The sequence below is a fragment of the Mchenga conophoros genome, linkage group LG22 (genome assembly GCF_057382185.1).
Source record: "Mchenga conophoros isolate Kocher_MC1m ecotype Shallow Benthic linkage group LG22, M_conophoros_male_GT1.1, whole genome shotgun sequence".
NCBI lineage: Eukaryota > Metazoa > Chordata > Actinopteri > Cichliformes > Cichlidae > Mchenga > Mchenga conophoros.
This window is the reverse complement of record NC_140546.1, coordinates 29594660-29611452: the sequence shown is the minus strand read 5'-3', so window position 1 is coordinate 29611452 and position 16793 is coordinate 29594660. Positions and strand designations below refer to the sequence as shown.

General features: G+C 39.0%; 1 protein-coding gene across 4 annotated transcripts in view; it reads right to left on the bottom strand.

The window, feature by feature from the left end:
- trappc9 (trafficking protein particle complex subunit 9) overlaps window positions 1-16793 on the bottom strand; it is a 230048-nt gene that overhangs the window by 104300 nt on the left and 108955 nt on the right. For all 4 annotated transcript variants that reach the window (XM_085262049.1, XM_085262050.1, XM_085262047.1 and 1 more), the window contains one exon: window positions 4258-4400. In XM_085262049.1, coding sequence (XP_085118175.1) covers window positions 4258-4400 — 143 coding nt within the window. The remainder of the gene's footprint in view (window positions 1-4257; window positions 4401-16793) is intronic.

Below are 16793 nucleotides of genomic sequence, written 5' to 3'. Positions count from 1 at the left end.
CAAAAGAGAAATAATAAGCAACACTGCACTGTTTTATCTGTTGATATTGTTTACATCCACTAATCATTAAATACCAGTGTTTCCCCAATAGTGAATTCATTGGAGGGCAGAAAGAAGAAAAAACAGGAAAAAAAGAAAAAGTAAAAAAAAAAAAAAAAAAAAGTAAAGTAAGTAAAAAAGAAGATGATGATGAAAAGGAATAGACTGGATGAGGAGAACGGTGGAGACTAAACACTGATGTAAGCGGCTGCTCTACTACTACACAAATAAGGAGGATTTCTCCTGGTTTTCTTTCTCTTTTTAAGAGACATAAAGAGGAACCGATAAGTAGAGAGACAGGAAGGGGAGGAGAGGGAGAAAAACAGAAAAACAGATCGTAAGGATAAGCTGCTGCATTATTGAGCAGTTTCGTACCACCACTTCCAAATTCTCTCAACTTCTCTTTTTTTAAAAATTCAATAGTGCTTATCAGAACAAGTAACGCTGACTCTTCAACAGGAGAAATTCAAACAAAATGAATGTGTGTGGACTCTGCATGGGTAAGCAGATAATGGGTTTTTGAATAAATGTTATTACACTGTGAGCCCCATGTGTCTGAAATATTTATTGTAAACTATCTCAATCCCTCATCTGTGAGCCTTGTAGAGGTAGTCTTAGAAGGTCCAGACGTGCTTTTATTTACTCTGTGAGTGTTAAATGGTAACAGTGATGCATCAGTGGATGGTCAAAGGTCGTTTCAAACACAGGTGCCCCCTATGTTTGGTGCTGCATGTTATTAACACAGTAAGAAAGGAAAGTTGGCGGCACCGACTTCTATCTAACACCTAGTTTGCTGAGCTGTGAAAAAGAGCACTTATCCTGATGTTTTTGTTTTTATATTAATTACATATTTCAGATCATCATCGAAACATTTTAATAGAAGACAAAGCTAACCCGACTAAATACAAAATGCGCTTTTTAAACGATCATTTCGTTTATTAAAGGAAAAAGGTTATCCAAACCTATCTGGCCCTGTCTGAAAAAGTAATTGCCTCCTAAAACCTAATAACTGGTTGTGCCACCCTTGGCGGCAAGAACTGCAATCAAGCATTTGAAATTACCGGCAATGACTCTTTCACATCGCTGTGGAGGAAGCATCTCAATTAGATTTAAGTCGGGACTTTGACTAGGCCACTCCAAAACCTTCATTCTGCTTTTTTGCCATTCAGAGGGTGACTTGATCGTGTGTTTCCAATCGTCGTCTGCTGCATAATCCAAGTTTGTTTATTTATAAGGACAATTCAAGTTAATCGACATTCACACCTAAATACATCATGTAAATATGTCAGATTTAGCCACATAGACAAACTTTCATCTATAGTATGCGAATAAGTAAAATACAGAAAAACGTAGGAATTAAACTTATATCCATATACCAACACGAGCCCGAGTTTCAGGACATGAACTAATAGCTGGATATTCTCCTGCAGGATTTTCTGGTAGCAGAATTCATGGTACCCTCAATTGTGGTCCAGGTCCTGAAGCAACAAAGCAGCCCCAGACCACACTACCTCCCCCATGTTTGACTGTTGCATGATGTTCTCTTTATGAAATCCTGTGTTAGTTTTTACACATGATGTAACCTTCCAAAAAGTTCAAGTTTGCTTAAGCAGTCCACAAAATCTTTTCTCAACAGTTTTAGGGATCATCATGATGTTTTTAGGCAAATCCCAAAATGTTGATTTTCTTCCTCATCCTCTCGAGTCTCAAGAAGTCACTGGGATGAGTGACGAAATGTTTCTGTTCAGATGAATGGAATCAACTTTTTGGGATTTCCTCTTACTACTCTTTGTATTCTTTCTGGTCAGTAACAGATTTTACTTTTAACTCTCCAATGGATGCCACGCTTACCACCGTTTCAAATCCAAATCCTTGGAAATGGCTTTTTAACCCTTTCCAAACTGATATATGTCAATACTTTCTTTCTCACTTGTTCTTGAGTTTCTTTAACTTTTGCACGATGTGTTGCTTTTAATGATCTTTGGATGACTTCACTTGGTCAGATAGGTTCTATTTAAGTGATTTGATTTAACAGGTCTGGCAGTAATTAGGCCTGCAGGTGCGGCTGGTCTAATTCTATTAACCATATTTCTTTGAGTAAAGTTAACAACAGTTACTCAATGAAAGAGCATCGTTCTTGCAGGGCAATGAGGAAGTGATGTAGTAACAAAATTCATAGAGCGTTAGCACAGGGTTTGTGCACATTTCTCTTTGAAAATAGCACTGCAATTGAGAGCAACGACAGGCAGCTGAAGGAGAATCATTATGTTTCTGATATAATTTGACGTTTGACGACAGTGTAGGTCCTGTAGGTTGAGGATGATCATTCTCTAAAAAGAAAATCTGATGGCTGAAGAGACGATCTTATTACAAGTAATTCCACCATAAAAATCAGAAATACCCAAAACTCGGCTTTAAACATTCAGAATGAGAAAGAGCTAAAGGTAAAGACAGAGGCCGAGTTTTGGGACACACTCATTCTGAACATCTCCCCTCTCATTCCAATAAATGAACACTTTTAAAAGCAACTATCCTAACCACATCGAATAATTTCAATGTTCTGATCACTCAATGAGTAAGAAAAATCTGACAAAGTGTTTAATGCTAGTTTTTGGTACTAGCCAAGTTTTCAAGGTATTGTGCTAAAGACGTTTTATGAATATCTTTATTATATATTTAAAAATCCCAATCCTAAATTTACCTTAAGCAACTCAGATATAAAATACAGCACGCTCTGCACGAGACTCTCCATGCAAACATGGAAAGGGGCCAAATATTCACACATTATGTCAACAGTACAGTCTGTCTGTGGGTGAGGAGACTTCTTGCACGTTAATATGCACTGCGGTTTTTGAGCACCTTGCTTTTGGGTTGGTGAGGGCCAAGGACTGAAGATATAAAGCCCACTGAGTCAGTAAATGTGGAATTGAGCCATAATAAATTTTCTCCATAAGAAGAAAGAAAAAGGTTAGTTCACTTTAGAGGAGTTTTTAAGACTCAGTCTACTGAAACATTTCTAAACCTTTCAATTTCAGCACATTTCAAATATTTTCAGATCTAGTTGATAACCAATAGATACTGTATAATAGAGCTGTGAGGCTGAGAGAGCTAAGGGTGCTATAGAGATAAGGGAGAGGGGGCTGTGATGACAGGGTGATGGTATAACAGTCGGTGCAGCACATCTATCAGCACAGTGCCAAGATTGATGGCTTAAACTGCAGATATTATTACTGCTAATGATTCACCTCAAGTGGCCATTACTCTGCTATGATCCGTCTCCCTTGCTTGGAGTTTTTTCACGACAGTTGGGGGAACTAAAATAGTAAAGTGAAGCGAGACAGACCAGGGAATAAAAGTGGGTGAGGATGGGTGAGGATATGTGAGGCCATGAATATCCATTCAGTGTGCCTGCTCCTATCTGACCCATCTGTGAAAATATCATCTCTATGTCCTCGGGTTTGGTTAACAATAGTGTCATAGCAGGGCTGCTGCTGCAGTGGTTAAAGAGAATGTCAGTATCTGCTCCCCAAATCAAGAGAGAAAACTGTGTATGACGCAAAATGAAGCTTTAAAAATGAGATTTATCAACAGTTGCTGTGACAAGGGAAGCTCTGTGATAGGTTATTATTCATTGCTTGTCTGCGACTGCAGTCGCTAATGTTGAGTTAGTATTGTTATTTTATCTGTTTGAATGATGAGGTTACACGAATAGCCCGGTAAGATATAAAAGCTGCATGGAAGTTGAAAGTCACAAGATCAAAAATTGAGGAAGAACCATTGAACTCAGACTTAACTTCTTCCCACGCACAACGGACGCTAATGTTTTTGTCACTTTTTATGGAATCAAACTCAAAGTAAGGTCAGTACTTCCACGCTTTAAACGCTGCACGCTCATACTCTCTCCTGCACTCGATATATGATCCACTGTTGATCTGCAGACAGCTGTTGTCACGAATGTCGCACTCGCTTACGTCACTGTCATGAGACATTCTCGTTGCGCTTTTGAGGCGATGTGGGACAGTTTGTACTACGTATGTCAGTACAATAAAAATAAATGGTTATCTTCTCATTATTATCCTGTTGTTCACCAAACTAGCCCACCAGTCTCTGCAGACCCCACATTCACTCTTTAGATAAACTTCTTTATGTAAAAATTTTGATTTTTACAGTAAAATAAACATAAAAAACAGAAAGGCTATACAATTTTTTAATAGTTACCTGGTAGCAGGGAGGGTGCTGACTCGGGTGAAAAACACTGAAGGTTCCACATCAACATGGACACCCAAAGACAGCTCCCTGTAGTAGCCTTCAACTTTGCCTGCTCCCCCCGAGTACTTGAAGTTCAGCACCGCCTCCAAAGTCTGCAAAAGAACAGACGAGGGGAAAAAATGTAGATCAAAACAAACTAAAACAAGCAGGCACAGGTGTTGCAAAGTTACTCCAAAACAGATGATTCATGAACAACATGTCACATCCTAAAACTGAGAGGAGAAGGTGTTGAGTGTGGGTGAAAAAGCGTGGATTTTCTGGCTGTGTGCCACTATAATGGGGGGAGGGTGGTGGAGATTGGACACACAGAATTACTCAAAGGTACTCTGTGCTGGGGAGAGAGGAAGGGCCACAGGATAAGCAGCCAAGTGGGCGAAGCGTGGGGAAATTAAAAGTGGCAGTTTATGGTGAGCGAGCACTAGCTGACTCAGGCAATGGGGCTGAAACAGGGTAAAAGGATCATCCAAGGTCCTGCTTTTTTTTCTTATGCAGCATATATCATCTCTCTGAAAATTGCTGATGGAGGAACTGGCTGCGCCTTTCTAGAGAAAAAAAAAAATCACTGATTCCTTGATTATTTTCGCTCTTTGTCCACTTTTGTGGAGGCTGAGAGCCAAAATGGAATGATTTGGAGCCTGCTGGCTAGACGGCTGACCTATTACAACCTTAATGAACAAAGCAGAGCCCACTGAGCAATGAGAGATAACAACATTAGAGAGAATTATTATTATTGTACATTCGACAGCTTAATTCCAAACTTACACTTATCTGGTACGGTTCTGGCTTTATTTCACGTTCTGGTATATTTTCATGTTCTACAAACCTACACTCTTCCTTATACATTATAATGCCCTCCATGGCGCCATGGATTCCCATGAAAGCTATTCATCTTCCCCTTAGGATGAAACCATTAGCATGCTTAAAAGAGTATCCTTTCTCTTTTGGGTGCAGATGTGCAGCTCAGTCTTGTCCTGTTATGTTGCCTGTGACAGAAGCTCTCAGCCACCGATGATGCCGTCTTGAGATGCCTTTCCTTGCGACTGAACCCAAAATGACAACTTGACCCTTGTAACCTTAATGACTCACATGATGGCAGGGTGGGGAGCAGTGTTTCACAAAGGACTTACACCTTGGCTTATGTGACCCTTAAAGACTGACATTATTATTATTATTATTATTATTATTATTATTATTATTATTATTATTATTATTATTATTATTATTATAGGGTAGATCAGTTGCTCTCAGGACCACCACCAAGGGGAGAACCCCACTGTGGATTAAACATTAAACATATGGGACTCCATCAGTTTTTAGGAAGGAATAAGGAAGAGTGTACTAAGGTGTGCCTTAGTATTAAGCTTTGTAACCTTACATGTTCAACAGAACATTAACAATGTTAAACACCCCCAAATTATCCAGATTCACAGAAGTTAGTAAACCTAAATATCATGAAGCTGATACGAGTTGATTTTCATCCAGCTTAACCAGACATTTCAAAATGAGTAGATATTTCTAAGCGAATTCATCTATTTTGTCTTATTTAATTGTAACATAATCTTTCCCACACTGCAACAGTGTAATCTACATTACATTACTACAACCAGATGATTTCATTGACCAACATGAAGGTCAATGAAACAAGACCTAAGCAACTCAACAAACAAACATACGTTTCAGCTTTGCTAATGCTAATGCTTTCCAGACATGCTCACTTAGGACTCGACACTAACTAAAACTGACAAACAGGTGCTGGTTGGTCTTTTATTCACCTTCCTCTTGCATTTAAAAAAAAAATCATATTTAGTACAGTCTGACTGCATGTGTAACGCCACAATCAGCCAGAGAGAGCTCTAATGACGCTGTCTTATGCTTTACATACACACATGCTGAAGCAGACGTAAAAATTGACATGATTACAGTAATAAGTGGTGTTTGCTTAATCTGCCAAGTAGTTCAGGTTAATTAAAAATGAGTTAAATTACCTGAAAAAGTAAGAAAATGTTAAATGGAGTGGTGGATAATATAAGGGGGCAAATTGCAATGATGTGTTGTTCATTAGTGAACTCATTCAAATGGAATCACAGCTACTGCATTAAGATATGTGCATCAACTTTGAGATGTTTGATCTTAAAGCAAATGCACAACTTTGTTATTTTTAAGCAGCAGTCACCTGACTCCTATTTTCAAAACTGTCTGTCACAATATCCTCTTCACAGTAATGAACATTACATCTTTATACATAAAAAATAACTAGTTTATGGGGGGACTGACAGAATAAGACATGGACAGTAACAGTATAGTGTGAAGTCTTTGGACTTATAAAAACACATGGTACAGTGGTAAATGGTAAATGGCCTGTATTTGTATAGCGCTTTACTAAACCAGTCATCCACCCATTCACACACACATTCACACAAGCTACATTGTAGCCACAGCTGCCCTGGGGCGCACTGACAGAGGCTGGATCCTGGAATGTTGGTCATACATCACATCACCCAATGAGTCTCAAAAACAGTGATGGTTTGACAAAATGTAACAAAGGTCACTAACTTTTAAATTACAAATAAATAACTATACTAGACAAGGTACGGAAACAGTATGTAAGTAATACAGCTGAAGCCTATGATTTATTACTGGGCTGTACATAAATGCATTGATGTATATTTAAAATAATGCATGCAAGCCAAAACTGTCTTAAATGACACATGACCTGAAACTGTGTTTCTTGCACTAATTTGGCTTCGAGTGGAAGAACAAGAAGAGAAAAAAAAGACAAAAAAAACTTTACACTTCACTGAAAGTCATCCATCTGTTAGTGGCAGATCAGTGTACTCAAATACCAAACACCTAGAATAATGTGCTGTTAAACCCCTGGTCTTAGTATCATATCAACAGCATCAGAATGCTTAATTTTAAGTCCAACCTTGTGATCCAATGCAAAATAAAACAAAGGCTGCAAATGAAAACTCTGATATCCTCCGAATACTTTCGTCCTCTACTACTACTGTGAAAGTGAAGCGGTGGAGCCAGTCTGCTTTGGATCTGGACGAAGAACAGCTGTCTTACAGTTCCAAGAAGAGACAGACTCACGCTGTGCTGGCAGCAGAATGAAAGGAACAGCATGTTGATATAAATCTCATTTAAATTGATTGACTAAATTCCCTCTGCTTCCTTGAGTAGAGAAACCGGTTGTAGACAGTTTCCAGGATAAGTCCACATTTTCTCTCACTTGTTTTCCTCCAACAAAGAACAACTTTATCCTCCTAACACCGTTATCTAAAGCTTTGCTCTGCAGCAGAACTCGTCTGTTGTCAAAATTATTTTAAACACATCAAACAGCCATAACATTGCACTGGGACACAAAATGCTTCATTCAAACAAACAACCGATGCTTCATATCTCGACAGTGTATTGCAACATATTTGTTTATAGTGAGTATTTCTAACAGTGAGACATAAAAAGATATGCAAGTCATTTTTCCTCCAAGCCGACCCGTTGCTATGTTACGTAAGTGTCATCTTGTGGCTGCCTATGTGGTACTAATAACTTCAACATGATCCTCTCGAGGATCAGCGATTGTCTCAGCGACACTATCAAACAGCGATTGTATACTCTGATTCTCTCTTCAGTCCAGGGCCAGCCCCTGAGCTCCTCGTTCATTCAATTCTCGCTCTGCTCTTGGCCCTCTTAGGACTAAACGCCAATCACACCATGCTAAAAATACGTCCTTCTGTAATGAGCTGGCTGTGCTAGGAGCATGCCAGTAACAACACACTGCTTTAATAGCACAACACAATGCCTGGCTGCAAAGATGCATAGAAACATCATGATCAGTGAGAATGCCCAGATTTGAGCAATGACTTTACCAAAGTGTTCACCATCACTGACAACTAGAGGTTGTATTTGGTGTGTGTGTGTGTGTGTGTGTGTGTGTGTGTGTGTGTGGGGGGGGGGGGGGGGGGGGGGGGGGGGGGGTTAAAGTCTCGTAGTTCGTGACCAGCAAAAAAATTTAAAAAAGGCAAAGCAAGAGGAAATAAATTAAAAGAGCTTCAGTTAATTTATTCTAGTGAATGGTTATCAGCCTTTTGTGAAATAGGATAAAGCAGGAATACTGACAGAACTGAAATAACAGTGACAAATATTAAAAGTGACACTAAACCTGTAAATCTGCAATGATCACCACACTAGCATATGTGTAACTGCTAAGATTAGCCACAATAAGCAACCAAATAAATTCAGTTTAGTTCTAGTCAGTTTTACTACACTTGAGTTCAACTTTTCAGCTGTGCAAAAACAGCAACGCGTCTCAAAACAAATTGGTGTCTCTCAAAAAAGTCCATAAACACCTGGAAACTGAGGACACCAGCTTGCTGGAGTGGAGAGTAAAGTCGTCCCATTCTGACTGTTCCAACAGTTCTGGCTGATCTTTCACATACTTTTTGTTTCTTGACGCTTTAAACGTGTTCAACTGGTGAAAGGTCTGGACTGTAGGCAGGCCAGCTTACTACCTACTCTTCTACTAAAAAGTCATGCTGTTGTGCTAGATGCAGTATACAGTTCAGTATTGTCTTGCTGAAATATAAGAGGGCTGGAATGCTCGAAGAACTGTGTACCAATGGTGTCTTTCCAGATGTGTAAACTATATATCCATAGGCAATATATATACATATCCCCATACATGCAGACTTTTGTTTGTTTTATTCGATGTGCTTCCCATGACAGAATTGTGGCCATTTTTAATGCAGCACTGCCCAATGGCCTGAAGATCACATATGTCCAACATTGGTTTCCAGCCTTATTCATTGCCCACAGAGATTTCCCTAGATTTTGCTAAGATTTACAGACATTACATTTATGTAGAGGAACATTACACTGAAATTGGTCACAATTTGCAAACAGGTTTTTTACAGATTAATTAATTTTCATCCAGCTGTAATTCTGAGAAACTCTCAGGTGTAAAAAGAGGATCTTAGACATGTTACTGACCGGCTCCCAGTTGACCTAATGAGCTACAAAATGTTTCTCCAGCTGTTTTTTTTTAGTACCACTTACTTTTCCAACCTTTTGTTACTCACACCTAATTCAAAATGAGCTCATATTTTATTAAAGCAGTAATATTTTCTATTTTAAACATTTGATACGTTTTCTGTTGTGAATAAAATGTGGGTTGATGATTGCATTTTATTTCTATTTACATCTTACATAGTGCCCAAAGTCTTTCAGAATTGGGTTAGTGTGAATAGTTTAAAACAAACAATACATTTGGTTAACGTATCTCATAAAAATGAATCAGTTCTCTTACATATTTTAAAATAATTGAATTAACTCTACAAATAGAGAACTTGCAAACTATATTTAGATTGAGTAAAGGCTTTAATATTTGATTGCTTTTATCCAGACCTTAGTTATCGTGTCTGAAAGATGCGTCTCAGAGTCTCAGTCTCTGCAAAATAAAACACTATCAAAGGACGTAATTCTCAAAGACAAGCACACAATGAGATATGTGAAAAATAAAAAGGCATCTCGGATTACCATCGGAATAATAGTACAGTAATGTGTAAAAACGGCTCCACACTAAACCCAAAGATCTTAACTCTAAGAAGAGCTGAAGAATATAAAAGACCTTGAAGATCGTTTTTGCTGATTATTCGCTTCAAACCTTGGTGAGAGTGCAAGGAACCAAATGACATAGAAATGATTCAGGATAACAGCTGGCAGTTAATATTATTGCTATCTAGCTTGTGCTAAGCCATTTATAATTGCTCACTCTGCACCTGTGACTTGGTGGTAAAAAATCCACACAGGTCAGTGGACACAGGACAATGCTTACCTCTGCACAACCTACTAACTACTGTTCAACAGCTTAATATAAAAAGGGACCAAAAATGGTGAATCTTACCAAAATAAACTTACATATCCAGACAGAGAAGAAAACAGGGTGTTTTCTTTGCACCAACATCTTTGCAAACCTTATGCCAGCAATGACACGAAAAGACCGTTTACATTTTTAGAAACCAATTTGCAACCATTCCTACACATTTTTATGCCTGTATTGATGTTTTTCTACATGCTTGATAATAACATCACAATTAAGCTGGTTTAAATTAATATAAATGTACTACAGAAAACCACCATTGCCTTGTGTCTTCATTGGCCTTTTTTAAAATCTTTTTAAAAACACTTACTCACTGCAGACAGGACACGGATGGCAGATTGGCTTTTACCTTGAATGCCATCACGCCACATTGCTGTGTTGTGTCACAACAAAACCCCATAAGACCATCCTCTGTGTTCATCAACACAAAATACAGCATCTGTTCGACAATGGATGTGCACACGCACTCCGACACATAATGGATTAACAAAAAAGGAGAAGACAAGACAAATAACTGAAGGCTTTTTGAATGCACTGGAATGGAGATAAAGACCCTGACGCATCGTGCTGAGAAGATTATGGCATGGCCACACATCTCCTGACAGGAATACTAAGAAGCAGCATCACAGTGACAGGTAGGCAGAAATGGGGACTCTCAAAAATGCACAAACTTACGAGGTTTATTGACTGATGTTTGTTGGCACAAAGGCAATGCTTTGGTGTTTCTTAGAGGACTTCAACATTTTGGAAAATTCACTTATAGGCTGTCTTACTCAGGTAATCAATATCAATTTAAGCAGTGTGGATTCAATACCAACGCAGTTCCTTGACAGCATAGTCAAGCACACAATGCAATTACCACTCAAGGCACACGTATAGTCAATGAAATAAAAATAACATCAATTTTTGAAGTCTCTAATGCTTTGAAGAACAATCAACAGTCAAAAATGCAAAGAATTCTGTGACTAATGTGTTGTTTGTTTCACTTTTTCTTCTGTTTGAGCAGAAAATGCATTGCTTGACACAACTTTTGCGATGACTCAGCAGTCCATCTGCATCTGAAGGACAAAGGTCACTCTTTCGAGGATGCCAATTTTCACATTTTGGACAGAGAGGACAGATGGTTTGAAAGAGGAGTTAAAGAGGACATCTATGTCCACTGTGAACGACCATCTTCGAACAGAGGCGGTGGTTTACGTCACAAACTGTCTGCCATCTATAATCCAGTTTACAGATCCCTTCCCAGACGCCTTAACGCCCACTCACATCCTCGGCCATTTGACATCAGTAAATCACATGACAGGGTGGGGGCTAGGTTTCACAATGGGTTCACCCGAAACCCTGTCTGATTGTGACTAGAGATGGACCGATCCGATATTACGTATCGGTATCGGTCCGATACTGACCTAAATTACTGGATTGGATATCGGAGAAAAATAAAAAATGTAATCCGATCCATTAAATATCACGAAAGCACCTCACAAAACTTGCAACACGCCGTAACTCGCCTCAGAACGTTAGCACGTCGGAGCAGTATGCATCACGTGATAGAGCGGCTGTGGCATGTGGGACCTGTCGGTGGTCTGGATAGCATGTGGAGCTTCGCTAGCAACCCGGCATTTCATCTCCGACAAAGTTATCCCCGAGAGAAGTAAAGCAAGTGTGTAAGTCCATCTCTGAATGTTTGTAAAGCATTCCTGCGTTAAGCTTACCAAACGATATATGGAGCGACTGCCTCTTCTGGCTGCTACTTCAATCATGAAACTGCTTAATGATCAGCTGATCGGCTTTTCTGTCGCGAGTCTGTCTCTCTTGTTTGTTTTTGGTCCACTTTGCACCAGACAGAGGAAACCAGCGGCTGAACAACAGCAGCACGTTTAAGCTTGATAAGCTGTTGTTAGAATTTATTTATTATTACTTTCTACTCGAGGATCTTTTTCTACGTAGCTGACGCTGGTAACTGTGCAGGGGCGGATCTAGCAAAGTTTAGCCAGGGGGGCCGATAGGGCATTAACAGGGAAAAGGGGGCACAAAGACATACTTTTCTTTCTTATTCTCATTTAAAATGTCTAGCTTTTAATAAATAATTATCCGAATCTTACACCCAAAGTTTTAATTTGATGTAAAATGAATAGAAGTCAATTACTGTATATAGTGACTATTAAGTCTAATATATATACCCTAGTAAGCTATAGTACTTTTTCCTTTGGGAAGGTACCATCTGTGCAGTCTGCAATTTTGTTGAAGAAAGATGTTGAATCTATTTAATATTTCTTGAAAAATAATTGATTTCTGTGCTTTTTTTTTTTTCACACTGCATCAAATTAAGGTTGATTACGTCGATTAAGCATCATGAGGTGGAGCGTTAGGGGTGGTTCCATATTTTTTATTCATTTATTTTTGTTGTTGCTGGGAGTTGGAACCCTATTAGTTAGGTTGCTTAATATTTACGCTAAGTACTCTTTAAAATACCAGAATAGGGAGGATGGTGTAGGTTTAAGTTTATTAGATTGATCAGTATTGCTGAACTATGAAATTTTTTTGTTTTTTGCATACAGGTATAACAGAATAGCTTTAGTGTAGTTGTTGTTTTAAACTTGAGTATGAACTTATACAAAATGCAGCAAGATATTTAAAAAACAGTTTTGTTGATTAAAAAACACTATATCGGATTCATATCGGTATCGGCAGATATCCAAATTTATGATATCGGTATCGGTATCGGACATAAAAAAAGTGGTATCGTGCCATCTCTAATTGTGACCCACACCCATTTTCACACCTTGGCTTGTGTGATTAGGCAGAGAATCAACAGGGCATCCATGACCCTCTTGGGGACACTTGCATAGGGCTTAAAATCCGGGGCTCTCCACCAATTGTTCTTAGAACTCAAGAAGCTTCTCGGATGAGAGGTGAAACGTCTTCAAGGAAACTTAATGAAGTCCAGACGCTTTTCTTTCCAAGCTCCTTAGACTACGAAGACCTGGATGACTGAGAACCTTCACAGACAACCTCTGCAATGGTTTCCCAGTTCAGTGTGTTGTGGAAGCAGATGGGAGCCATGAAACTCTCCCACATCCTTCCATGGTCAATCACCATGTCTCTGAATGATTTACAATCAGAATAGGGCTGGGCGATATATCGAGCTTTTTAAAAATATCGATATATTTTTATACGAGATATAAGATGTGACAATATCCTTTATATCGATATAGTCTATGTTATGCTATAATTATACTTGTGGAGCCGCAAGTTTGCCTCTCTTTCGTCCACTTTTGTCTCTACGCAACATTACTCGGCCTCGCCTCTCCTTCACTGAACACAACTCCCCCTCCTCCCCCATAGCTTCACCTGCAGGCAGCGACAAGATGGACACGGCAAATCTCCGTTAACGAGTTACTGCGCATCGCCCCGTGCGTGGGGCTGGACGGCGTCAACGTGTTAACGAGCAATCCACGCTAACGAGCTAATCACGCTAACGCCATGCACAGCCTAAAATCCTTTCATTTTCTCAAAAGTTGACAGCGCGCCTTATGTATGAATTCTGGTTGTGCTTGATGACCGCAAACCGATTTTATGTGAAACACGGCGCTCAGCAATCTGTCAAAAAATGTTTTAGTTCGACTTTGGTAAGCTACGGAGCTGCACCGCTTGATGGATTGTTGGAGCATTACGGCTACCGTAGTCCGGAGGCTGGCGGAGTGATACGTACTGTGCTTCAACGTAATATTACCGTATTGTGTGTGTATAAGGACCATAAATGGCACCTGTTAAGAGACATGGTTACAAAGACGATTTCAAACTCCAGGCTGTCAGTCACACAGTAGAGTTGGTTACAGAGCAGCTGTGAAATCTGTCTTTGTTATTATGCTCAGCGTCTCTTTGTTATGCACAAAAACAACAGTTTTCTTTTATTTATGGAGCATTATTATTTAATAAATGCTCGTAATTTATTTTTGAGTAGTTTTTTTTCATGTACATCTACGCTGTATGTTAATAAAAGTGCCTGTGTGACATCTGGGACACAGCTTTGACTAAGAACTCTCTTTTTGTTCTTACTTTATGGCTTTAAAAAAAATATCGAGATATATATCTTATATCGCCATCCAGCTAAAAAATATCGAGATATGAATTGTAGGTCATATCGCCCAGCCCTAAATCAGAACCAAATGATTTCTCTCAAGACGACATGACCAGGTCATACACCTATGCTCTGCATTCCTCTCCTGCTCATCAATTATACATAAAATTACTACAGAATCATCCGATTATTTCTATAGATTTGTACTAAGTTTAAGTTGTACTCAAAATTTGAGACATACAAGGTGAACAGGACTGGAGATAGCACAGTCCCTTGTGAAGCTTCTATACTACACCTCACCGTATAAGTTAGGGTAGGGCTGGGCCATATCATACCGTTCACGGTAATACCGGTATAATGTTCAGCAATGATAAGAAAATGAAATATGGCGATAGAATATGGGTAAAACGCGCATGCGCAGTCCCTTTGTTTTCATACGTACATGGCGGAAAAAGCATGGCGGCAACGGAGAATAAGAAGGGCGAAAGCGGATCGTTGAATGAAATGAACCAGAATTGGTTTGTAAAAATGCTGCAACTTCAGTGGTGTGGAACTGGTTTAGCTTTCGTCCATCAGATACACAACAAGGCACTATTTTTGGTAGTGCATGCTAGCGGGCCGTCGTTATTACCGTGTTGTTTGGAAAATACGTCACACTTAAAATCAATCCTTTGGTTTTTCTGAAAATCGACAGTGCCCCTTATAATCCCATGTGCCTTATGTATGAACTCTGGTTGTGTTTACTGACCTCGAAACGATTTTATGTGCACGGCGCTCGAAAATCTGTCAAATGTTTTAGTACGACTTTGCTGAGCTACGAAGCCGCACCGCTTGATGGATTGTCGGAGCATTACAGCTATCGTAGGCAGGCGCCTCGCGGAGTGATACGTACTGCGCTTCCACATAATATTACCGTATTGTGTGTGTATAACCTCTTTTTAAGTTTTCTGGATATTATACATGGTTATGCTGAGGATATGTCAGCCAGTTTCCACTGGAAAGGTCTTTTGGTTAAGCTGTTAGCAAAGAATTTGCATTTGCACTGTTACATTTTTATATAACTTTAATGCACATAAAAAACAGCTGCTTGTTTAAGTGAAAATACATTGATGGTTTTTGGGGGAGTTTGCACTAATAAAGTTGTGGAGTTGTAAAGTGTTTTGTCTAGTGTCAATTATATCGTCAGTTATATCGTTATCGCAAATTTTCAGATGTATGTCGTGATAAATATTTTTGGTCACAGCACAGCCCAGTCTCACATACCGCATCACTCAGTACTCCATGAGATTTGGATGTATTTACTGATATTTCTTAAAGCTTCTCCATCAGCAGCAGATGGATTGTGGGGAATGTACCTGACAACTCAAACGCACTGTTTCTAACAAGCAGCCACTTCTGTCAGAATGAGATTAAGCTCTTTGCAGCATACAGATGATTTGGTCACCCATTCCCAGAAGAACAACGGTGAACACTTCTTTGTTACATGAAACAGTCAGGATGGTATCTTCTGCTGCTTCAGACTCAGTTTACAAATGTGGCTCAGGATCCATGACAGCAGCCAAGGACTAATAAAAAAGTAAAACACTAAATTATAATTTTTTAAAAAAAATTTTTTAAACAGGTGTGTTGGATTTCTCTGGGACCTGTTCATGGTTGAAAGGTAACAGGGCAATTCCTGCAATCAGTGCCTTTAAAGCAGACAGAAAGAGGACGTACTCTGAAAAACAAATGATAACTTTCAGCTGCTCCCTTATTTCCCAGCAGGTCACCACAGTGGATGGATCTGCATGTTTTGCTTTGACATTTGACATCAGATGCCCTTTTTCACAAAACCATTTGTTCATTTGCCATACGGTAATTCTTTTTGTAACACTGTTTAGTGGCAGAAAATTCCACATTTCTCTCCTATGATTGTTAATAAATAGCATATTTGAATAATCCCTTCCCTCTTTAAAATAATGAACAAGGGTATGCTAACAGATCACGACCTCAGCCACTTAAAATGCTCTTATTATTGTACCAGTTGTAACAATATTGACACAGCCATGTTTGGGTAATGTTTTTTAATACCATCGTGCAATCTTTTTTAACTTAGTTTTTGACATTTTTATTAAACACTAGTTTGGCTTTGTGGATATGTTGCTATCACATTCAATCCAACAAATGGTTTGAAGAATGAAAACATACGAGATCAGAACACTTTCATAGGTATAGAATTGGTCTCTCTCTGAGTCGAGCCTTATTAGGAAAAGCTAAGCAATCTGACCTAACTAAGGTCACTCAATTCCTTAAGATTTCATTTAAAGTGCATTTCATTCCACCACCTCCTGGTTTAATCTTACTCATTAGACATGTACAGTGGGATACAAAAGTTTGGGCAACCTTGTTAATAGTCATTATTTTCCTGTATAAATCGTTGGTTGCTACAATAAAAAATGTCAGTTAAATATATCATATAGGAGACACACACAGTGATATTTGAGAAGTGAAATAAAGTTTATTGGATTTACAGAAAGTGTGCAATAA